Source organism: Buteo buteo, chromosome 11 (genome assembly GCF_964188355.1).
Source record: "Buteo buteo chromosome 11, bButBut1.hap1.1, whole genome shotgun sequence".
Taxonomy (NCBI): Eukaryota; Metazoa; Chordata; class Aves; order Accipitriformes; family Accipitridae; genus Buteo; species Buteo buteo.
The window spans coordinates 25,177,762-25,202,965 of record NC_134181.1 but is presented as its reverse complement, the minus strand read 5'-3'; the positions used below and the strand labels follow the sequence as shown (position 1 = coordinate 25,202,965).

The window sequence follows — 25,204 nt, the reverse complement described above, 5'->3', positions numbered from 1 at the left end:
CTCCCATGAACAGCTCTTCTAGTTAACAGGCTGTGCCTCGAAAACAAACGTGTTGTGCATTGACTGCTTCCTAATCAATCCCACCACATCTTTTATAGGTGGATGAGGGATTGTTATCTTCATACAGACAGGGGAAACTGGGACACGGAGATCAAGTTTCTTGGGCAAAGTTGCCAAGGAATTAATAACTGAGGAGCTGCTGGCTCCGAGCTGTGATCCTGGAGCTTGGTTTCACCCCAGTGGACCGGAAGCATTTTTGAAATGCTGACTGCTTCGTGCTGAATGCTCGCTGCACAATTCACACCATGCGTTCTAGTTCCTGAAACAAACACTTGATGGCAGGAGCCAGGCTTCCAGGCTTGTCAATACATCTCATTACAGTTTCCACTAGCCCTTCTAGTGTCTGCTATTCCTCAATCACTTGGGGATATATATATATAAAAGTGTACATATAAAATATATGTATCCATATATGTGTATATATATCTGCTTTTTCATCTGTTTGCTTTCCTTAATATCATCTTTTATCCCAGCTGCCACTTCCTGGCAGTCAGAGGAGAACCATTTTGGCTTGTGTTCCAAATCAAATTTGGAAAGGAGGTGCAGAAAACCCAGGATTCTCCCAGATCCCCTCCAGGGAATAAAGGAAGAGAAGAAAACTGAGAAAGGGAAGAGTGGAGAAACAGGGGGCGTCTGTCTGACATGTGACCTGGGTATCAAGCATCCAGAAGTCAAAACCAAAGCCCAGGAGCTGCCCACAACTGGCTTAAGCTTCCTGTGATCCTCTGCTTTCACCAGAATTCAGACAGGACAGGTGTCTCCCAGAGCTTTGGCACCTGGAGATGGCCAAAGGTGACGTTAGCGGGGTGAGGGACTTGGTGCTCAGTGGTGTTGCCCCTGTGGTTCTGCTGCCTCTTTGCCTTTGCCTGGGGGTTCCCCTTCGCCCGCCCAGCACCTCCTGCAACACAGGAGGGAAGTTCAAAACCGAGGAAACCTTAGGCAGGACCCAGGCAGCCGGAGGGGACGGGAACAGGGACAGAGATGGGGACTGGGAAGTCTCTGCTCGCTGGGGAGAGAGGACAGATTAGCATCTGCTCAGGAGGATTTTGGGAGAAGTACGGTTACGTGCTTGTTTACCCCTTGTTTGGCAGACAACAGTCATGAACCAATCCGAACGCAGGGATTTACAAATTGCGCGGTGATTGGCGGGAGGCCTGCACACTGGTTATGCCAATCAATGAACACGGCCAACCCAAGAGACAGTACCCAGAGGGTGTGGAGCCATCAGCAAAGTGACAGGGTGGTGGCAAGGCCACCGCCAGTGGTGCAGCCAGCCCGAGCAGGCCGTTTGGCCAGGGATGCTCAGTGGTTGTGACCTGCTGATACTTCGTACAGGCAAACAGGGGACTGTCCCAACCGGTAACACAGCACCGTATGTTGTACTGCTACAGGACTGATTTCCCAAAGATGAAGGAAACTGTGAGTCAAAACTGACAGCGGAAGATTTTGCATGGAAGGACACAAATTAACGTGGATGAGTCTGTAAAAAGACTGCATTAAGTTGCCAAAGAGCCATAATTCCTCCTTCAAGAGAGTCCATCTGGCACAGACTCAGTGCAAAGACAGCAATTAGAACAAAAAAGCAATATGTAACAAATAGAAATGAGGAGATGGATGGATTGAGAGCAATTAAGATGAATTAGTTTTATGAAGTGCATGAAATACAGAAGGAAAAAAGGCAACTTAAGACAGAAATTCCTGGCTGTCAGTTTTAAGGTCAAAATAAGGTATATTTAAAATTTTATTTAGAGAAAAGAAATCCTAGTAACAGTCTAGGACTTTTAATAGATGAAGAGACTAACACTGTTCATAATTATGCAGAAAAAGCCAGAAATCTTTGATAAATATTTCTCATTGGAGTTCAGAAAGAATCAAGAATGATGTGACAGAATCACATAACGATGATGTGCTATTTTCCAGTTCATTAGTTACAGATAACAGCAAGTAGGGAAAAATTGTTTAAAACAGCCAGTCTACAAAGCTTACACGAAGCATCCTCAAAGAGCTAATTGAGGAGACCTTTGGCTAGCTAATATTAACTGTTAAATATGTGGATTTGTGGAAATTTTTAGAAGAAAAAATACCTCTTCTGCCTTAGTATTCAAAAAAGATCAAGTGGGATAACCCAGACTAGGCAAGCAGTCAGTCTTTAAAAGAACCGGTGCATGCAAAGCGAATGACTCTCCTGGGTGTTAAGTGCTTGTAAAACAATGTGAGGTCCATGCAGTTACTTGGTGACTGCCTGTGGCTGGCTCACCCATCTCCAGTAGGACCCTGCCGCCCTTAACTACCGGAGAGTCCCTGCAGTAATTACAATGTATTGAGGCAGCAGAAACTCCTAAACCTGGAGACCAAGAATGTGGTAAGATTTGATGACTCATAACAGCAGTTCCCCAAGTGATAGGAATCTTCCTGCTTTGGATTCTAAGCTGGTCTTTTAAGGTGGCCAAATTTGGGAAGCAGAGTCTCACACGTTCCCTAAAGCATCTAGTCCTGGTCTGTTCTGGATATGACACTGAACTAATGGGCTTTGAGTTTCATCCAGACTAGCAATTCCTGCATTCCTATTAATTAGCTCTATAACTTGCTCTCAAATGAGGGGTGCTCTGTCTGAGGAGAGCTGAGGCTGCATAATGACTTTTACCTGCAGAATTAATTCAGCCCAGGCCCATTATATCTTTAAAAGGGATGGTCTGACTGACTGGTGGCTCATTTGGAAGATGTAGAGAGACTGCAGGAAGGGTAGGTACGTTAGTAACACTATCATATTTCAGTCTCCAGAGTCCTTCTCCCTGCTCTCAGCCCACAGCACAACCCTCCCCCCCCCCGATTGTGCAATACACCCAAGAACTTAAGGACAACAACTCAATCAGATGCGGTTTTCGCTCCCACAGCAATGGTGAGATCATGGATAAAAATGGGTTGTGAATGAGGTTTGGTTTGCCATAACTTACACCAGAGGTTTTCTTTGGTGTCTTCAGAGTGATTCCATGGTGTGGTCACTTGGCTAAAACTAAGGTTTTAGCCCTTTCTTTGCCATTAATTTTAGTGACATTACATAAGTCATCCTCACTTCATACCCCAGAATTGTTACAGTAGAATCTTAGAGTAAATTCTCATTATCATTCAAAAACCTTTTCTGAGCACTGCACTATTTTTTTAGAGAGTGGATTTAAAATGATCAGTGGTTCTCTTAGCTTTTGTGTAATTCCTTTCCCGGACACTCAGTAATAGCTGTTTACAATAGTTGTTCTGTATGGACACATGTCATCACTTAACTGCTGTCTGTCTTGACTGTGAGCTGCTGTATAAAGTTCTGTCTCTGCTCTCTTTCTTTTGCATGGCAAACACTGTATAAAAATAAATGGGACTGTGCAGCATTGTTCCTAGATGGAGAAATTAATTTGCCTGCGTTTGCACATAAAAATATTAGTAAAAATGTGTGTCCTAACCCAATCGCTGCCACTGTCAATCACCTGTGATGTAATGAAACACCCCAGCTCACTACTAAAAACTAAAAACTGAGCCCAGTAATGGCAAAATAATCAGGAGATTAAATAGTTCTGCTTTGTGTATGATACTGTTTCCTTCTCGGTAGCCCTAATTCAGGAAAGCACTTAAGCCCATGATGAATTAAGCATCTGTTTCAATATTGTGTTGAACAGGGAAGTTTCCCTGAATCAGTGTCTGTATGATATCTTTTTCCTGAGGTGAAAGATTAGGGATAAAAATGCCTGTGCAAGGTTAGGGTTTAGGAACAAAAGCCCTCTATATATTGATTAACTGGGATTATTATTAAAAATCAGTTACAATTAATTCATTACAGAATCAAAATTAGGAATTGGCCTTAATAAATCATCCAATCCATCTGTCTGGCCTAAGGCAGGATCAGGTCTATCATTAACAATATTTTGTATCATAGTCCCATGTCTTGATTTGGGATCAAGTAGAATCTTGGAAGTCAAAAAGGAGCTTTAAAGAGAAAGTACCTTCAAAACAGTAGATTTCTGTGGACTCAGGACACCAATGGAGATGTTGATGTCATTGAGAGTTTCTGGTAGAATATAAGAAAGAGTTCCCTGAGCACAAATGCTAATCATTACTTTTTCAGCTTTTCCTTGCTACTTTCTTTTTAATTCCAGTCTTAAGTATTGATATTTGAAGGCCTTTCCTTCTTTCTTCCTTAGATGTTAATTCCAGGCACAAGTGTCTCTGATGCTGATTGTTTGTAAGTATAATCCTGAAACTCTTGAATCCACAGCTGCTGGATTTCTGGTTCCATTGGTCCATATGCTCACAAGAGGGAAGTGCTAAACGAGCTCTTCTCGGGCAGTTTATGTTAATGGTTCACAGTTGTGTTCCCAGCACTGCTCACATAGGTTCCAAAGAAGGACTGTAGCCTGCCTGGCTGTACATATCCTGCCATACATCTTCCTGGACAGAGAGCGTGCAGAAATTGCTGGTCAAAGATCGGAGACCCACACTGCAAGGCACTGTACAACATCTCACAAAAAAGAATTCCTTCCTAAAGAGATACAAGCATGCACAAATAGTCATACATGCATATTCCAGGGATACATTTACATATGATCACTGCACACATGTACATCTGACATATAATAAGACTGATTTTTTTCCTTTTTTTCTTTTTTTTTTTTTTTAGGGAAGTGGGTCTGTTCTTGCTGAGCTTTAATTTGAAAAACTGGTTGGAACTTGTTAAGTCAATAATTATTCTTGTGGATGTAGGTCAAACTATTTTCTATTTTTTCCTCTCACTCTTGGGACTTGGAAAAGGATTTCAATACTCCAGTACTCCAAGGATAGAAGCACCGTGCTTTCCATTAGTAAGAGACAATTCTCAATAACAAAGCATAAAGACTTGAGGGATTCAAGATAAATATACTCCTATATGCTTAAGTAGGTTTTCCTATAGAGCAACTTCCCTTGAAGCAGGAAATTTGCAGAAATAAAACTGCCTTCTCAATACACTGCAGTTTTTGAAGCAGTCCAAGATTTTCAAAAAAATTAACCGAAAAATGGAGTGTTATGATAAGTGAGTTCGGTATAAGTGCATTCTGTTCTGTCGAGAGCTTTTCTCCACAGCAGATAGCTGCCCATTTACATGCACTCAACAGGCAGTAAATCCCTGGCACTTTCCCATAGCAGGTAATTTGCAGGATCTCAATGTTAGTAACCTAGTTATCAACAGTCCCTCTATGATCAATGGAAAGATGGGCTTCTCCAGAGGAACATTTTATTTCAAAAGCTCAATGGTCCACATCAAACTAATTGCCCCATGGGGGATAAAATTGATAAGGCACACAGTCGTGCAAACAAGCTTCATTGTAGCTCCAGGCCACCCTCTGCTCCCCGGCCTAAGTGACTGTGTATTCATCTACAGCTGCTGATACAAGTGTCCAGGAAATAATTCACCCAGCTCTGATAACATAATGGAGTGCATTTGAATCCCACTGATTTTATTCTAAGTGTATGCTGAACATATTATTCAACCATATTTTACCATCATAGTTGGGATATCAGAGGGCCTACAGCTTTCCACCTTCTGCAGACCTCCAGAAATAGATCTCACCTTATCTTTTTAAGGCATTTGCCTTATTAGAGAAAAAAAGCAACAACACCTTTGGCAGTTTCCTTCATCAGTAACTCCAAGAAATACTTCTGCACAGCAGGAATTATCGGCTGTATCAGAAAACTGTATTTATACACCCACCTCACCAGACTGAGAACCCTCTGGCATGAGTCACAATTGTTTATGCTCTGTTCTGGGGTTTGGGGGCTTTTCTTTTTTTTGCCCTTAATACAGTGGAAAGCTTAAAGACTGGAAACTGCTGGAGAAATATGACTTTATCCACCATAATTTTATTACTGTGAACTGTTTTTGTAAGATATAATTCCAGGATGTGGACCGCTGCTATTTAAACACCGCAGGCCAATTTCTTATTTATATCAAAGCCCTTTACCTCACTCCAGCAGTGTAAAAGTTGCCTCCGAGTGTGTGTAAATTCTATTTATAGCCACCAAAAGCCTCCTAATAGTCATCTTCTGCTTTAAAGAGGCCTTGCAGTAATTCAGAAATTTTGCAGCTGCTGTCTTTATCTGGCCTGTTATGCTTGCTTTGAGTTACTGATTCTGAAGGGCGTAAACAACCTATGAAAATAAGACATGGGACAGACTTAATTCCACAGAGGGTAAAAGTCTGTTACGGCACCAGCTAAGAAACAGTGGCTTCAGCAGTGGAGATCGTGTGTTTGATCATCAGTGTCAAACAAGGTGGCAGCTACCACAGAGGTGTCACCAAAATGGTGGCCAGACATTCTCAACATCCATAGCACAAGCAAGATTGTCACGTTCCTCATTCTCCCCCCCACCTAAAATTTTTGGGGCAAGGCTACTAGGTGCCTAATCTGCCTGGGGTCTATGATAACCACAGCAGCTTCTGCTCCTGGTGCTGAAAGTCCAGGTTGCGTGTGCCACACAGTTGCCAATGTGTATAACCAGATTGCCTCATGGTTCATTTATCCTCAGCTAAATGACTATTAAAGACCAGAGATACAGGACTGCAAGGGGCCCCGTCTCCTCAACACTCAGAGACCAGCGGGCTGTCAACAGTTTTCACCATAACTGTTATGATTTCTTACTTTGGGGGGCCACATTTCTTCCATCCCTCCAGTCTTGCTAAGTGGAAAGAGAAGGTCATGCATGTGCTAGAAGAGGATCCTGATAGAAAAACCACTGTAAGACTTTCAGATATGCTGTTTTGTTTTTCTCAAGAAAAATTAGGACAGTGTGAAAATGTTCTATGGGCCACAGCTATAAGGCTGTCTTCCCATCTCCAAAAAAGGCCCATGACAATGCAGTGTGAGGGATGGTGACTGCATGGGACGCCCAGCCCAAGAGGGGAGTGCAAAGCAAGTTAACTACAACTCCCTTGAGGCACCGCAGCAGAATTTAAAAACTGAAATATTTTGGGTTTGCCTCATTTGACAGAAGGCCCAACTTTTTCTGTGGAAAAATCAACTGAAAATATACATTTTGTCATTGTTTTCATCAAAAGCATTTGTGGAAAATCTTCAATTCATATCTCCCCCCTCCCTGGCTTTGTTGACGGCTGAACCAGTCACAAGATGAAGCTAGTTTCCACTCACTGCTGATCTAAGCACTGCAAGGCTGAAAATCCAATTTCATACCTTGCTGTTCTCCCCCATTCTGCCTGGGTCTCTGCTTTGAAATGCCTTTTTAAAAGCTAGAAGGGCATCATCTGATGCTGAGCAGCAGATCCTTGTATACTGCTCCTTGCCAGCAAACAAGGGCTCCTCGCTCCAGACTTGCTGTGGGACCAGAGGAGATGGTTGCTGCTAAAACTGACTTGCTTTACAGCTTTAAATGCAACAGACTTCAGAGAGTAGGGCAAGGCTGGTAGAGGAGGCAGGCTGATTCTCGGTGTGAGAGGGGGCTGGTTAATGAAATATCTTTAAGGATTCACAAATGAGCCACTAGTTTTGTGATTAAAATTTGATTTTCCTCGAAACATGCAATGCGTAAAACTTAAGGACACCCTACAACTCCCCCTTGCTGCAGACACAGCAGCCCCAGTGGTGCTGATCTGCAGAGCCGGGCACCCTTTGCACCCTGAAATGTGCTCCTGTGGGCAGGTTTGCTGTGCACTGTGACAGCTTCTCTCGGTGCCTATTTTCCAAATCAGTTCAGCTGCAGGCTGATGCATGGCCCTCTGTTGTTGTGATGGGTTTATTGTTTGTTTTTCAAACCTCTTTTCCCAGACCATTGTGTACCCATAATACCCCAGGCATTTCCCAGGTGTGTCTCCGTTATTTCTTCAGAAAGGCAGAAGAGGGAAGGAGAAGGGGGTTTGCCTGTCTTTGAGCCAGGGAGGGGGAAAGAACCAAAAAAAGCCACTTTGGCTCAGCTGCTCAGCTGGGTGGGTGCATGGGTGCCTGCACGCACCCGGGGTTTCTTGCGCTGCTTCTCCTTATTTGGCTGGGAGCTGGAGCGTGCCGGGGATTGGCTGTGGAGAGGGAGCAGGCAGCGGAGATGGAGAAGGAGAAGCAGGCAGAGAGGGTGAAGGAAGGCGAGCTTACTGCCTGCAGAGTGACAGCTGACAAGCAAAGCAAAACCACACTCACGCTCATTGGCATTTGTCAAGCAAATCGCAGCTATTTTTATAGGAGACTCTTTGCCTACATCTTAACTAAGAATCCAGGGCCCGATCTGATCTCCCTGAAGTGTAATGAGAAATACCACTTCTCAACCCCCCTTCCCCCCATCTTGCATGTGTTTTCAAGGCACAGTTGTGCAGAGTCGTGCATAAGCAAGATTTCTTGGCCATTAGCAGGCTTCAAAATTGTTCTTTTCTCTGCTACTCTGCCAGGGTGCTCTTTATTCTTATAATGATACAATTTTTGTCTCCAGAGCTGACATAATTGACACACTGGACAATACAGCCAGCCCTTTCTGGGAATGGCAGACTTGTTGCTCTTCTGTTGGCCAAGCATGCCCTCTTTGTGCAGTGTTACTCCCGCATGGATAGACCCACAAAAATGGTGTGCGACGCACAAAGCAATGTCTGTGCTCTCTTTGGCTTTGAAGCTCCATTAGGGTTCATTGCAACATGCCAGTGTCTTTGGAAATGCCGTCAAAGGCAGGGGACCATCTAAGGGGCTGGCAGGGAGGGAGCAGAGAAACAGAGGTGGAAAAAACAAGCAAGGGGTAAGGAGAGGTGATCAGATGCAAGAACGAGGACAGGAAGGGGAGCTGAGGCTCATACTGGAATGGTGAGATTATCTTGGAAGTAAAGACCAGAATAAATGTCCACAAACAGATACTTTGGGAAACTAAGCGATTATAGGGCAAGAGGAGGGAAAGCAGAGGTTTGAGGAGTGGGATTCAGAAAAAAAAAAAGAGTAGTCAGACATGAAGATTAGAAACTGGAGAAAAGTGGTTGCAACAATATTCCACTTTGCCAACAACCTTCATTTTTGGTGTTTTTCTTAAATTGTCAGGCTCCTGGAGTCATGCAACTAAATGAGATTCCCGAAAAGCTAGAGACAACAGCAGGCAAAAAGAATTCTGTATTGACTCTTTAAAGCTCTTCCTTGAAGCCTATATCTTCATCTCAGAGGGTTTGTAATTTCTATTGCTTCACTAGTCCAGCAGAAGCAGTTGTCAGTTATTTTTCAGGTTACTGCTTCTGCTTTTCTAAGTTCTGCACAAGACTCAACACAGAGCCTTGGAAAACGAGCAAGCTGTTTCTTCAGGTCTTTCCAGACTATCTGGATGCAGGAAGCACAGGGAAATGTGTCCAGCCTGTTTTTCAGACTTCTGAAATATCTTGGAACAATTTTTGAATTTCTGAGGGCTTATCCAAATGAGTCCCGAACACAACACTTTTTAAGGTTTTCCTGTCACAAAGCATCAGGCAGCTTTTTTGTGCAGCTGGCAACTGAATGGCAACAGACCTGTTGCAGACTCATTTGTTCTGCGGTTAGTTTTGGCCCACAGATAGTGTGTATTGCAAAAGGGTCTAGCAGTTTGTGTTGTGGAGTGTGATTCCTGCCGCCACCCCAGGTGCCAAAATTGCTGTTGGTGTCTCGCCGCTCAGGCTGACCAGGTGTATCAGCTACATAAGAAGTGAGTAGAGGCCATGGTGTGACACTGAGAGTAGTGAATAGATCTACGTACATGTATATGTATGTATCTGTCTATCTATCAAATATTTTTGCAATATTTGGACTTCTCTGGGGAGAAAAATTCCCTGTGGAGACCTCCTTTTTCATCACACTCTGCATGATCACAACAGACAGCTCAGACTGAGCGTGTCTGAGATAAAAAAAAATGGGAACAAGTTTATACAGCTGGTTATTTATCGTGACATGGCCTTGTTGCCTAAGCAGAACATGTGGGTTTATAAATCAGGACTTTTCCTTTGGGGTAGATTGGTGTGATTTGTAAATCTTTAATAGGAACTGTAAATCTGCAGCAGGGTTAATAAAACTAGGCTCAGATTTATAAACTGAGAGTAGGGTTTGCAAATTCATCAGTGGGGGTGGAAATCCTATAGGCCAACTCCTACAGCTGTTGAATGTTTTTATTCTCCATCTGATTTTTAAGAGAGTGATTTTTTGAAACCAGTCTGTAAGACTTGGCATATGCAGGTGAGGTTATTGAAATATGAACCAAGAAATAGGACATTTCTTAGCCTTTAAAAGCAAGCCTAGAAATTGTGGAAACCATGGAAGAGTTTAATGCATTTTTGTGTATTACAGATCTATTTTTCCAAACTGTTCTTCCTATCTCTGCTTGGATCACTGTTATTGTAAAAATAGCCTGTACACTTTCTTTCTGCAAACTACCAGTTACTGTTGAAGAGGTCACAGAGAACAAACCTTGTCCTTCGTTACCAACAGATGGAGTGATTTTATTGACACCAGTAAAGGGAAATAGAAATATTCTCCCACAGAATTATGCTAAGGCACAAAGTTCAGATTCAAGCCCAAGTTATTAAATCTGATACTGGAATTGGTGAGTGAAAATATCTGGCAAATAGAGGCAGAGCACTTGGCTCACAGCCGTATGGTGACACCTGGGTGTGAGTTGTGCTGTCGATGAGTTTGTGGTGCCTCTGGCCTGCTGTCCTGCCCCTCCGGCGTTGCTGCCCTCTCTGCTACCAGCCAGCCTTGCCAGGACATGTCTGAGTGTTATTTAAACGCTCTGTGAGCCTGAAGAGGGGTCTTTTTGGTAGCATTAGATACCTCTGTGACACTGATCTGGTGAGAGCAGACACTGAGGTAGGTCATAGTGGTAAAAGAAGGAAAAAATTGCCTTGATTCTCATTCTGCTGGGTGCAGTATGTTATTGCATATTTTAAGGAAGCCTGTAGGAGGGAACTGTAATTCTAAGAGCTGTAAAGTGTCCAGGGCTTGAGCTTGTGGTGTAAAAGATGAAGCCAGTGGTACTGTAGGATCTGATGACTCTCTGGTAGTCTGTGTGAAATAAACAGGCTGCAGAGAGTTAATGCATGAGTGAACAGGCATGCCTAGTGCCCACTCCCTATGGGCCTGTGCTGCTGCAGTAGGTGCTGGATAAAAATGTAGCCCCATTTTCTCTGCTAAGGAGTGAGTGAGGGCCTGGGGGAAAGGCAGCTGATGTGGTGGAGACTGGACCTCACCATGGCAGAGAACTCTGGTTCTGTGGCCGGCCTTCCCTCAACTACAGCGAGTCCTAAATTTACCCAGGCTAAGAGCTCTCCCTCCTTACTCCTCATTAGAGGAGGCTTTGACAGTAACCTGGAAGCAACAGGAACTTGCTCCCTTCTTCCAGCCTAAGCCAGCTTTCAGTTAATGGCAAAGGTTTAGGCAGGAAATACTCGAGTCCCAGCTGAGCTGTTAGCTGTTGCCTGCTCTCTGGTAACCTCCCTTGTCATCCGCCTCTCTTCTCCCCATCCCCAAAACATGGTCCTTCTTAGAAACTTCAGGGACTTCCTGAATCCTGTCTGAAAGGCTGGGCAGGTTAGCTTGGGCGTACCAGGTACCACAGCATTGCCAGCTGTTGTTTGTGACCTTTCAGCTGTTCTGCAGGTTTTCAGCATGAAACAGAGCTTGTGCTGGCTTTTTTAAAGGCTTCAACTCAGAGTAGCACTGCAATAGGCTTTCTGAAATATGAGGAGAGTCACTGGGGAGACCCGCATCTTGTTGGTGCTACCTGGGTTGCAAGAGGTCACACATGATTTTCAAGTGGTTCAGTACTTTTAAAATTGAAACTAAATGCCTTTCCCACCTTAACCACTGCTTTAATAAAACTATAAGGAGGTGACTTGCTTGAGTTTGCTGGCAATGCTGTTGCAGCATTAACAGAGGATGCTGATCACTGCCCTTACCTTGTGTAAACAGTGACACACACTGGTTTGTACTGCTACCATCCATCTCACTGGGTCAGGAGCATAGATAGCCCTTCCATTGCAAAAGACTTTTTGTGGAGCAATCCAGTTCATCAGCATGAAAAAGTGCTTGACATTAGTCCCGGAATCATCACTTGATTCTAGTTATGCAAAACCCATTAAGAAAGACTTCTCTTTTTTTTTTTCCCTTAATTTTCCTTTAATTTAAAAAAATTCTTTTCATCACATCCTTAAAATCAATCAAAATAAACAGAGCTGCAGCAGACTGGAACAATGGCCCAGAGTCTGTACATATGGAAGGTTTAATTTACATAAAAATCAGTGCAGATCTTTTTCCAAAAGCAACACGCCATTCCATTCCCCCCCTCCCAAATCATCTTTTTAAGAAGAGGAAAGGGGAACCTGAAATACAAGTCAAAGAGGAAAAGAATTGATAGATCAAGCAACATTAAAATCAGTATCATGTTTGTAAATATTCTTTTGAGCAGTTGCAGCAAAAAATAGCACCTTCAAAGCCCCTTTGTAGAATATATGTGGAAACCAAGGCTTTCCAAGGAGTTTAAATGAGTTAGAGACATGACATGATGTTTTGCTTATGGGCAAGAATCCTCTCCTTCAACTTTAACCATTTGGGCTTGTGTACAGTTAATAGAAAGAAATCAATACCTGTAGAAGGTGACTTATTCATCCCAAGATAAGCACCTAAATTAGTTTAGATCTGCTGGAGATACCATTCCTGTGGAAGGAAGCTAAATGACTAAAGGTAGGCAAAATGAATCCTTTCCTGACTGACCTGACTTTCAGTGATGTTTGTACTCCTAAACCATTTAGGCATTCTTGGAGAACGGAGGGACCCAAGCCCTTACATTCCCTTCTAGCTTTTCTGAAAACTCTTGTTTTGCTCTGAGCCGTGACTCGTTAGGGGATAAACCCCATGTGGCTCGCTAGGCATGAGTATTCATGAAGCTCAGGGTCAGATCTCCATTCACTCACTGTCTTGGTTTGAAAATTATTCGATTCCTTCAATTATTGGATACAGAAAAGTGAAAGAGGAGAATGTTCCTTTCTCACACAGCAAAGCATACATAAAGGTTAATTTCAGGGAATTCTGATTAAATGGATTTTGGATGATTCTTGCATATCTGTGCTTCCTTGTGCTTTGAAGTTCTGATCCGTTGCTCCTGGAGCTGGTCTTTGCTGGGTGATGAATCAAAGCTAAGTGTAGAGGATCTTTGGATTTCCAAGTAAAATGGGAGATGGAACACTTGTGTCAATGAGCTCAACCGCCCTGCACAGCAGGGATTTGCAAGCAGGTGGGCAGCGCTGGTACAGCCTATCAAGCTTCTCGGCATGGATTCAAAGTGTCATAGCATCCTTCAGATGTCTCCTGTATACAACTGCCTGATCCCAGCATCAGTCCTTGCCAGTTGTGTGGATCAGGTCCTCATGCACATATTCCTACAAGTTTCATAGTTGATATAAGTTAATGCAGCTCTGTGGAAGTTGGTGCAACTGAGGGCCATTTGTGGCTGTTAATTATCTGGCCTAGCAGACAAGCTTCTTCTTACAAGCTGTAGCTTTTGGTGTTTTGATGAGGACTGGGTTGGCAGATCAACATGTCCCTAATCTGCCTGCACTGCTGTACTTAAAGACCAAACAAACCTTCCAGCAAATAACTAAAACTCTTGAGTCCCTGAGATCCTTTGCTTTTGCCAGAAGGCCAGGAATTGGCCTGGGTTATTGGATGGGCTGGGCTGTGACACAATACTTCAGCATCACACCCACCCTGTTGCAGCATGGAGAACAAATCTACAGGCTCTGCTAGTGGAGCCAGATTCAGTCAAATGCTGAAGCATATGCTCAGAGCTATCGTATCAGTGAAGGAGGAAAGAGCCTGGGAGCTTCATGGAGCAGGAGCACCCTGAACTTAACTGATCCATGCACAGACCCCAGGGTGCTTGGAGTGGCCTCTCAGCCTGCAGCTGGCTTTTCTGCTCCTCCTGCACTCCACTTGGTTTCTTTAACAGAAAAGAGATGTAATGATGGCAGGAACAGCATTCCTCCCTTCCCTCTCCCATCCTTCCTTCAACCAGTACATGCACTCCTTCAACAAGCTCAGCAGTCTCCTAGAGCACACTTCTCTGGGGTGTTGCCTGCTTGTTTTTTAGACTCATGTAATAGTCTCTAAACCCTCTCTTTTCTCACCCAGTCACCCCCAGCTTTGCTCCATTTACATCAGTCACTGTTTGGTTCTTCCCAGCACCTTTTGTTCACTATGGGTTCTTGCAGCTCAGATACAAATATCTCCCGGTCCTCTGGAAACCATTAATTATTTATTCTGAGGGGAGGATAGGGGGCCCTAGGCTTCTTCCCAGCTTTGCCGATTGAAATGCAGTGCCAGTTTGGTGGGTAGGGAGGGGCAGGTGGGTTGGATGGATAATGTCTTCTGCTCTCAGGGCCCAGCTGTGCAGGTGAGGTGAAATTCACAGAAAGAAGTAGCCTTCAAGTTTTCTAGGAGTATGTGGCTGAAACAATCTGACAGGGCCCTGGGGGAGAGGGGGAGGAAGGCTGACACCTTGTTTACTGCCTGCTTGGTATTGGCACACTCCTCCCTGCAGGGCTGGATGGTGTGTAAGCAGGCAGCAGGGAGCTTGTGATGCAAATCCCTGTGAGCAGAGCTCTGCTGAGAGTCTCTAATTAGGGGCTGTGGTCCCCTGTCCTTCGGTGAATCTCTGCCACTTATAAATTGGGAGAAAGATTTCTTTAAGGGGGCTTTCTGTCATTTTTTTGGAGGGGCAGGGGAGCTGTGAACTGTTTCCCTACAATGGAGTCAAGGAAAGTTGTTTCCCATTGAAAAAGCAGGTAAGCAGGTACAAGCTTTTAAATTTTAAATTTAAAAATATTCCACAGCCGGATCAAGGGCAGGTTCCTTAGTACATTACAGCTGTGCAGAAAGAAGGATTTGGGGAGGGGGATTTAGCAAAAGTCTTAAATACTGCTCAAAGTTTTAACACCTGAGAAACAAGTATGTGGCAGGGGTGCTTCAGGAAACAGCTTCCACTCTGTACTGTGCTCTGTGCTAAGTGAAACCCTCAGGCACAAAGCCAAAATGAAGTTGTTACTCAACTAAAGAATCCCCCACTCTTCCTCTAGACACTGCACTCTAACACTGGACACAGTGACAGCATTGATGCAAGGGATGTCCAGCTTTTGTCATCTAGGTGCACTCTGAACTGGCAGGTAGTGAAGATCCTGTGGCTCTGTCCCAACTAGTGTATCTGGTGCTCCAGCTGTTTCTTTAAACTAGCCCCACATGTCTTTAAACTGCCCTGGGCCTGGGAGCTGCCTAACCCAGCAGTGTGTTGGGCTGCGGAGCAGTATGTGTGACCACCCTGCCTTTGGGACCTGGTGATCTCTCTGCACAGCATAACCTTGCTCTCTGTCTGCTTGTCTGATGCCAGACAGATATCTCAGTGATGAGACCAGGGTAAGGTCTTGTGTGTATGTATGTGTGTAGGGGTCGTAAGGGTGTTCAATGAAACCTGACCTTGACAAGCATCTTGCAGTTAACACGCAGTGAGAGCCACTGGTTAATCACACAGTTTCTGCTCTCCCGTCACCCTTCTGAGCAGAGAGAGACTGGAGCAGCTTTGGAAACTGGGAACTGCTGAACTGCAAATGCAAACTGAGATAGAAATGCTGGAGAATGTGAAGGAGAGGAGCAAACAGGCAATGGTCTTCCTTTTCATTGAAGCCCCTGGGAGGTGGTTCAGGGGACCAGTTCCACAAGAATCCAGGGTTCCTCCGAGACCCAGATGTGCTGCTCAGCTGGTGGATTTCACAGGGGAAGACTGAGGAGGAAGAAGGGAGCAGTTCTGAGAGCGATGAAGTGCTCAGTGCTCCAAGTGGATTTGCCATTTCATTGTTAATGTTTTCCTTTGTAAACGTTTGAATAATGCTGTGGATGACAGCTGAAAGGGAAGAAAGTCAGAAATCAAAATGAAAGGCTTTTGGAAATGTCTCTGAAGGAGAAGTTGGGAATAATTTTCTGGAATAAAAGCAGTCTGGAAATTTCCTTTGTGAAAGGGAGTTTCAATTCTCTACACAGCTCAACACCTTAATCCCTGACTTCTGTTTTAGGCAGACAGCGCAGCCCCCACCTCCCCCAGGCACACAGAGAAGTCAAACCACAGTCAGCACTTCTATGATACCAATTCCTATTTTACATTTATAGCTGTTCTTGCACCAACTACTTCAGGCATTCAGCTTGCTCTGATTTATATGTCAGCTCTTCAATATACAGAGAATTGAGGCTTTTAATTCTCGTCCTTTAAATGATACCAAACATGGGTGCTGCAAATAGTCATGGTTGGTAAGCCCTGACCCCCCTCCCTATCACAGATGTTTGTTCCCTTGAGACCTAGCCTGACAGCTCCCGTGGCTGCTGCAGTGCTGCGCTCAGTGTGGCAAGGGCCATCTATCTGCCTGCCCTTCGTGGGGTTGTGTCAAGTGCAGTCCTTGGAGGACAGGCTTTCTTCAGGTTTGAGATTCCCTCCAGGCTCAGGCATGCAGTGCATGAAGCAGAAAGGGATCTTGCTCTTCAAATTCTTGAACTGCTTTTATAAAAATTATTTTCTCACATTTGACACTGCTTGTTTCCCTTGCAAATTTTTCCTTGCTATGCTGTGAAGCATCCCAGGCACATGCTGGCATAAGGTGTGCCTGCTGAGCCACCATGCCTACTGATTTATTTTTGGCATAGACACCTGCAGAGTGCCACAGTACAGCCAGGTGAAGGGTGCCCATGGGTGCAGGCAGACACAGCCATTCATGGAGACACTTCCTCTGTGGAGAGGCTGGGGCCGGTGCAGCAAGAGGAAAGGAGACAGGAGGGAGAAGTTTAAGCACCAAACAAGCATGAAAGCAAAATACAAAACCTCTCAGCTTCCAGGTGGACTCTGTCCTTCATCCTGTTGTGTAGAGACCAGGTATAAAGAAACTTCCATTTTCCTCTTTGTTTTATTCTGATCTTCCTGAAAAATTGCTGCCCAGTGCCCAAAGCAATTCTGAGGGGCTTTTTGAAGAGAATAGCAATGGTCCCAGAGAGTTTGGAAGCTGAAATTACCACTGCAGCACTTGAGCTTAATGTCTTAGAGATGACTGGGAGGTTGTCTCAGGTTGCAAGTGCAGTCTTCCCGTAGGCCTGCTGGACTGAAGCTCGAATTTTCTGTGCTTGATTTTCTGGGCTGTGGTGGAAGTGAGGGTGAACTGCTGCCTTGGGATCATCTGAATTATGTCTGAGGCAATGGGGAGGAGGCAGCCACTGGATGAGCCTTAGAGAACAGCAAACCCTCATTCTTGGCTGTTGTGAAGCACTTCAGCGTTCAAGCATGTTTTCCATTTGAGTGGCTTGCATGATAAAACTCAAGCAGGCCCCTGAATCCCCACAAGTCTCCAAACAATCTGCTGGAATCCTTTTCAAAGGTTCCAGTGGCAATTCAAGGACAATTCCCTTCCTTCGATGACTTAGGGGTGTTACAGTACATGGACTGCAAATCCATTCACAAAGAAGATCCCTTTTTATTGCAGCATCATAAATTCCTCCCCATCCCCTGGTGCAAGGACCACCCAGGGCACTAGCAAGCTGGGCTGGAGGGAGGTTCCCACTGCAGCCCACCCTCCCTCGCATGAATGGCTTCCTTGGCGTAGGCGTGCTGAGAAGAGACTACAGAGAATCACTGCAATTGCGGCTGAGTCATTTTTATTATTGCAGTTTGTAGGGTTTTTATGAAAAAAGCAGAATTTCTATTTGGTCCTTTCGAATGTGGTTCAGTTAGAGAAAATAAGGGTGAGAGTTGCTGTGTGTTCAGTGCTTTCCTTAGCCGTTTGTATGGCTAAATAAACTGTCGCTTACTGTGATCTGTCAATGAACTACACCCGCTGGGTGGGAGGAAACAGGCTCAGCCCACTGCTCCCTGCCCTCAGGAAGGTTCCCCTCCGGCAGGCCCAGCCACAGCTTCCCTGTCAATTCTCCACTCAGGAAGCTGTGCTCAAGAAGGAAAGAAACAGCAGCACTAACGTGACTGGCATGTGTTCCATACACATGCCATTCTTGCTCATAATTGGCTTTTTGTCTCTAATCCCAGAGGATTGACAGAGGGGAGAACTTTGCAAAATTTAAAATAAATAAAAAAAGAATAAAAAGAGGGCAGAATTATAGCCCATGTGGGAGAAGGGGAGAGAGATATTTTGATCCTTTCAATTTGTGCAATGTCTAGAGTCAGAGGCTCCTAATGTAGGAATGAGTTTATAGATATTCTTGTGAAGCATCTAATAATACACAGAACCCTTTGCTCTGGCTCTGGTGCGTGACTGGGTCTCTTAGCCATGACCTAGTCATACACAATGCTCGGCAGCACAGAGGCTGAGCCCAGGCTTGAAGTTTTCACAGCTTGGTAATCAGACCCGGTTGGAGCCTGGCATTTCTGCCTCATGAAGAATTCCACAATTTGAGTTTAATTTTGTTTTGAATGAAAACAATGTAAAAATTGCCTGTGGAAAAAAGTGTCAGGCTTCTTGAAGGGGGGAAGTTGGTAAAACAAAATGTTTTATTTTGACTTGGAGAGATTTTTAAGGAAAAATTCACATTTGGTATAATACAAAAATATTCCCAAGTGAAAAATATACTTTTCTACTCTGAAAACTCATGGTTTTTTTCCTCCTAAGTTATTCCTTTTCCCTGGGCCCCACCAGGAATGATGCTTTCTAACAGGGAACATATTCTGAAAGAAAGTTTCCCATCAATTTTAGAAAGAGTAAATCTTCACAAGATCCTACTCAGCAGTCATGAGCTGAGGTGGAGAGCAGGGAGGGAGAAGCCGACGTATTGACCACATCTGGGACCTTGTATTCTACAGTTTGAAAAATTGTCCTAAATCATGTCGTACTTGTGCTAGCCTGATGCACTCTGTTCCCTGCAGAGTGGAGGAGAAGAGCCTGGGGTAAGACACTAACAGTGTGAGAGCTGGACATCTTCTAGGGCAAGAACCTAGCACTGGGAGCAGAAAAGCTACCACTCCTACTGTTGTGCCGTGGCTCAGTACCCAGGCAGAACTCCGCTGTCCAAATGGAAATGCTGCACCTAGAGCTGCGTTGAACTTGGCCTTTAGGTTTTCAGACTGGAGCTAGGAAATTGCCTCCTGGGTTTTGGCAGGATGAGAACTGCAATTCTTCCCAGGTTGGAAGTAGTTTCTTCCTAACTTCCTAAGTCAGCTCCATAATTTCCTCCAAATCTTGTTCTAGTTACAAAATTGAAAGGCTTGCACAAGTTGGACTGAGGAGCAGAAATGGTCCTGTATTTCTGCCCAACTCTGACAAGTGTGTAATGCTTCCCTTTTCGGTGGACAGCAGAGACCTGAAGATGGCAACGCTGTGTCCAGACCTCTAGGTCTTATCAGATGTGATTCAATGCCATAATCTTGGGGAGGCAGGAGTGAAATGAAGATGCCCTTAGTTACCTGTCTAACAAAAAATGTCACCTGTTTTGGGTGACTGCTTAATGTTTCAGCCTTGCTTCCAGCACTGTTTTGACCCTGTTAATCAGCCAATTTTTATAGTACCTTGTTGCTTAAGAAAGACTTGAGAGTGCTTCATGACCCCTGTACAGTCAGGATCAAGTGTATTTTCATGCTTACATTTAACATCAGTCCAGTAGGCCAGTCACAACACACATCCATCCCAACTGAGTGCAATTCAAACCTCCAGGTTTTTAGACTAGCTTTCTTATTTTGAAAACAAGGCTAATTTTAATGCTGAATGTCACATCTGGAAAATATTTGCATATTTTTCTTCTCTCAATCAAAGAGCTGAATGGGAGGGTTTTATCAGAGTGGCTGACATGCATTCTTTTTTTTAATCTCTTTTAGAGATTATGTTTTTTCCTCTGATGCATCCAAACAGATCCTTCAAGTGATAGAAAAGGTGAGAAAAAAAATTGAAAAGAGCAAAAATGCTGGAAGCGTGACATGTATACCCCTGGACAGCTGTAGCATGCAGCTGTGTGACAAGAGCTTAGGTGAAAGAGTGATGCCTTTTCAAAACTGTCCTTTAAGAGTGGGCAATGAGCTGTGCTAGAGTCAGGAACATGTGAAAGATTGTTGCAAGGGCCAGATCTGAAGTTTGTAAATAATAGGAACAGTAATAATTCTACCAGTAATTCTAACAGGAAAGTGGGAGAAGGACTAATTTAAAAAAGCAGAAATGCTTTCTTTGCAGTGCTGGCAACTATACATCAGCAACATGAACCTGCATAGTAAAGCTGACCAGACACAAGTGAAAGTAACCAATCTCCTTTCCAAGGGAATTCAACCATTAAAAGAAAATAGACAACACCAACTGCAACCAGGAAATAACTCTGTTGGTTTTAATATTTTCATGGATTATTTGCAATGTAGGTAAGGGAATTAGGTTTACTTTTTTAAAAAAAGTAACAGTTGGATGTTACCACATTGGTGTACTTTAAGCCCTGTGAGACATCTTAACATCCTCCTTTCTTGTCTGTCTGCTTAAAGGAATGAAAACTGAGCCACCTATTTAGCAAAGTGCTTGGCATCACCAAGATGAGGGTATTTGAGCTCTCTTACAGGCTCAGCTTTCATTTCAGTAGGTCTGATTCTGATCTTAGGGGAGCAACAAGGACTATCTGTTGCAGTCTGACTGGCAGAAACCGAGCCTGTGCATGCATGAGAGAACAGAATCAAACCTACCAAAACTACTTCTGGCTCTTGGTTGCCGGCTGCCGCCTGTACACAACCCTGATTTTTCCATTTCCCCTCAGCTCAAAGAAAAGGAAAAAAAAAAATGAAATGAAAATGGAAAAGCCAGAAAACAATCCCCCCCAAACAACCCATCTAGGCTGTCTGTTAGATTCAAGGCTTTGATCCTCTATTTGCACAGAAAGGAAGACATAGAGCTGCTAACTCTCATTGCACGGGGCCAAGGGGGTTCTGTAAAGCATCAATGGACAGACAGGATTAGTTTGAACACAGATTGCATACCTGTAGTCCTCCTTCTGGAGGGCTGTATATGTACCACAAGAATAACAGCTGCTGACCCCAGGAGTTCACAAAAGAGACCTGTGCCAGGACAGAACCTCACTAGCTGCAGTCCAGCGAGTGCCTCTCATGACTCGCTTAAAACTTGAGGTCAGCCTGAACTTCCAAGCATCTTCAAGATAGTTCCTGGTTAATGGGGACTTCCAAGCATTGGCTGGGACGGACCTTTTTTTGTCATTTATTTCCAAGAGGACAGTCAGGGAACAAGACGAGACTCTTGGTCAAGGAGCTGTAATGCAGGATACAGCTCAGACGTTAGAGCAGCAAAGCCAGGGCTTATACAGCGCAAGAGCATCTGTCCCCATTGTTATGCATGTGCTGCTCCAGGCATGCAGGGGCATTTACTAGGAACTGGTGCTTTCTTCCGTCCTCCAAGCGTGACAGAAGTTGGGGGCCCGTGGTGCAAAGGGTGCTCTTTAAAAAAGGAGGTATAAACTGTAACTGAATTTATTGGAACGCAGGGTTGTTTCGTCAGGGGATGTGATGGAGGAAAGGAAGGGTTCAAGCTTTGAGAAGCAAACTTGGGTGAGAACAGGCACCTTTTCACTCTTTCGAACACTGTAAATAATAATAATAATTAAAAAAAAAGACCAAATGGCCGCCCTCCCCTGTCCCTCCCTCCCAGTCCCAAGGCTTGCCTTCACATCATGCTCTTCCTGTACTGAGACTGTGAGCTCTGTTTGGGTTTTGAGTCCGACTGCTGCAATTCAAACTGTTTGTACAGGTCCCTCAACTCTTTGATCTCCTGCAACACCCTCTTGGCTTGGCTCCAGGTGGAGGAAGCCTCCCCCAGCAACCTCTCAGATTCCTGCAGGATCCTTTCAGAGTCCGACTTGGAAGATGATGAGGAAGAAGAGGTGGTGGTGGTGGTGCTGGTGTTGGAATCCTTGGTCTTTCTCTTGCCTTCCCCGTAGCCCTTCACCTCTGTCAGCAGTTCCTGAGTTTTTTCCAGTTTCAGTGCAACCAGTTCTTGTATCCGGGACAGCTGCTCTGGTTCTGCTGAGGCAAACTGAGCCTCCAGCCCCCTCCTCAGCACCGCCCGGTGCGTGGAAGAGTCCCGCCGAGACAGAATTTCTTCCATGGAGGCACATTTATTCTTTTCTGAGTGCGAGAGCTTTTTGGGGACCTGTGGTGTGTACATGGTCCCTTTGTCAAAGGAGTCATTGCGCTGCCCCGATCTGTCCCATGAGGTCACCTCCCGTCTCGGGAGACTCCCTGTCCGGCCTTTCTCCAATGACTTGACATTCTCTGAATCCGACCGGCGCCGTCCAGCAGTAAGATGTGCCACTGACTTATCCAGATCCACCCGGAAACTTTCTTCGCAGGTGCTGTGATCCTCTGGAGAGGCGTCTTCCTCCTGGATCAGGTCGAGTGTCAACATGCCATCAGAGGTTGAGGTAGATGCCTGAACAAGCAGACAAAGAAGAGCTGTGTTGTCACAGGAACAGGCATGGCTGCACACTACTTCTGAGTGTCTCTTATACCTGAGATATGCATCACCTGCGCTGGGATCCGAAGATGGACCACGAATACTAGCAAGCATGACCTAGTGACAGAGGCACAGATATGCTGGGTTTGTGGTTCTAGCTGAGATGTGGATCAGCTGAACAGCCTTGGACAAGCCATCTATGCTAATCCATGACTGAGTTCCCCAGCTGTGTGGCTATTCTCCATCAGGAACTTGAAGGAGCATTTCATTTTCAGCATCAGGAAAACGGGCATCAGTGAAGGCAAGCTACCACTTTGCAAAAGGGTTTGCACAATGCAACAGTCTACTGGAATGGAGGACTAGATCTGATCACCCAGGACAGCCCTGGGTCTTACGACAATTTTCAGTTCAGGCCAGAACTTGTATCTACTTGTAAATGAAATAGTTACAAGGGAACTTTACCTATGCAGGTGTATGGAATTTGTTATACGTACCACAGCCATCAAATGTCCCCGTGTTGGAGGGCGTCGGGAGTGCTGTATTTTTGCTCTGTCACGTGTTGGGTGGGCGAGGTAGCTGTCCTCTTCGACAGTAACCTAAAATGGTGACAAAGGCTAGAGAACGTCTGGGAGCACAGGAAATACAAGCCATTCCTAGTTTCTGTAGCTGTAATTAGCCAGATGCACTGGGGCAGATCATTTATTCCTCCAGGATTCCCTTTCTCTTGTGACCTGGCCATATGCTGAGGATGAACTTCTCCCACATACCTCTGGGCCAGGATCCTTCCCTAAAGGCTGTCAGGCTGGAGGGCTCAGCAGGCAGAAGCTTGGGTTGCAAACAGTGAATCCTGACCTCAAACACAGATTTTGCAATTCTGTAGCACAAATGTTTGATGAACAGGAGGAAAGCTGTGATCACCACCTGAACCAAACCTAGTGCCCAGCTGGAATGAGAAAGGCAGTGCATTCCTGATGTGCTAACTTGCTGGACTCCTCTGGCTGCCGAGCTGTGCCAGGATTGCGTCTGGGAGCGCAGCCTGATCACCTGGTGTTACTGGGTGGCTACAGTCTGTAACACCCTTCCTAGGGAGTGTGCTCAGACACACACAGAACTGATAGGTTTGTAAAACCTGCCTGCATGTACTGGTCCCAAGGGCCATCACTGGTCCAGGACTTGTAGGTGGGACTTGCTGATCTATGTGCTTACAAAGTTGCACAGAGGTGATTTGCAGGTAGAGCCAACAAGGAATGGGGTGTGGGAATCCAGCCTTAGAAGAGTCTTGGGGTGTTTCCCTAGTCTCTCCCCTCTGTGCCTTGATGGGATCAGATCTACTTAAGTCATTCCTGACAATTATCTGTTGAATCTGTTTGTAAAGATTTCAGTGACAGACTTTCCTTGAAGCAATCTATATCATTGTTTGCTATGCTGCTTTCTGCTCTACAGCTTTTCCTATGGTCTGACCTTTGTTTTCCTTCACTACAGGGTTTTGTGTTGCCATCCAAGAGAACAAACAGCATCACAGCTGTGGGCTGCCTGTATTGCGGTAAGCTGAATGTGGATGAGATAGATCTGAGACAGATCTAAACTGAAGAATAATTGTCATGAAGCATTAATGTGAGACAGCATTGAAATGCTCTTTCAAACTGCAGCCCTGGTAGTGAGGGGCACAGCCTTCTCAAGGTAGTTGTCATTCACACTGGAATAAACTATGTGGGAATGCTCATACTGATCTAAACCTGGTCTCTGTCAGCTCAGCTGTGGTTTGAAGCGTACACTTTGTCTCCAGGAGGAGGCTGAATTGATGTTGCTTTGTTTTTTTTTTCTAGTAGAACCTGCTTTGCATAATTGTGGTAGTTACTTTGGGAGTTTCATGCAGCAATAATGCTGCCACTTTGGAAGTGGTAGGAGCTATGCTAGTGTGTTCTCAAGTAGGCAGGGCTATACTGTTCCAGGGTCCTCCTATCGCTGTCCCACAGTGCACTGATGCCTCATCTCTCTGGTTGTCCCTTCTTTTTCCACTAAATGGAGAGCTTGACTTGTCTTGACAGAAATATATATGCCACACAGTGCTGAGAAGGCAGGATTAAACATTCCTGGTTTGATTCTTGAACAGTAGGAAAGGATCTGCAAAGTTTAAATGCCTAGTAAGTCCCCTTCCTTAGCCAAAAGAGAGGAAATGGGCCTGTCTCTGGGAGATGGTGATTGAGAGGGGAGGGGTAGGCGGGATGAAGATGGACTGAGGTGGGTTGACAGATGGTGCCATGCTATTAGGGTGCTCTGAAGATAGCATAAGACTATATTGGGTTTCAGTTAATTCCTTAATTCAGTTCTACTACTTAAAGCTCCTTTGCAAACATGAGCACACTGCACGTTCACTCAGGAGCAGTGGATGGGAGGAAAGACTCTCTAAAGCCCTGGGAAACCATTCCAAACATAGTCCCACCATCCCTGTGTGAGGAAAGGCTGGGCTCCAAAGTGGAGGCATCTCACTGGGGCCAGGTGTGCCGGGAGGGCACAGAGCCTTGGCAGCTGCCCTCTGCCATGACTTTGCATCGGTGCTACATATTAATCCCAAGGCTGGGAGGACCAAACTTTCCCAGACCTTCGGAAGAGCTCACTCTATAAGTGTTAGTGGCTGTGTTTGAGTGCAGTTCATAAAAAACCAATGGC

The 25,204-nt window shown here is 44.9% G+C and overlaps 1 protein-coding gene across 4 annotated transcripts in view; it reads right to left on the bottom strand.

Moving 5' to 3' along the window:
- Positions 1–4,076: 4,076 nt before the first annotated feature.
- The window catches only part of PLEKHO1 (pleckstrin homology domain containing O1), a 36,791-nt gene continuing 15,663 nt past the window's right edge, over positions 4,077–25,204 (bottom strand). Inside the window, exons 5-8 of one of the 4 annotated variants that reach the window (XR_012652265.1) lie at positions 23,029–23,130; positions 21,744–22,510; positions 21,049–21,663; positions 4,077–4,585 (exon numbers count right to left, since the gene is read on the bottom strand). Coding sequence is in view for 2 of the 4 variants with exons in the window: in XM_075040813.1 (XP_074896914.1) it covers positions 21,746–22,510; positions 23,029–23,130 (867 nt within the window). In the remaining 2 variants the exon portion in view is untranslated. Of the gene's footprint in view, positions 4,586–12,158; positions 15,964–20,400; positions 22,511–23,028; positions 23,131–25,204 lie in introns of those variants that run through there. The other 3 variants (XR_012652264.1, XM_075040813.1, XM_075040814.1) reach the window with 3 other exon arrangements.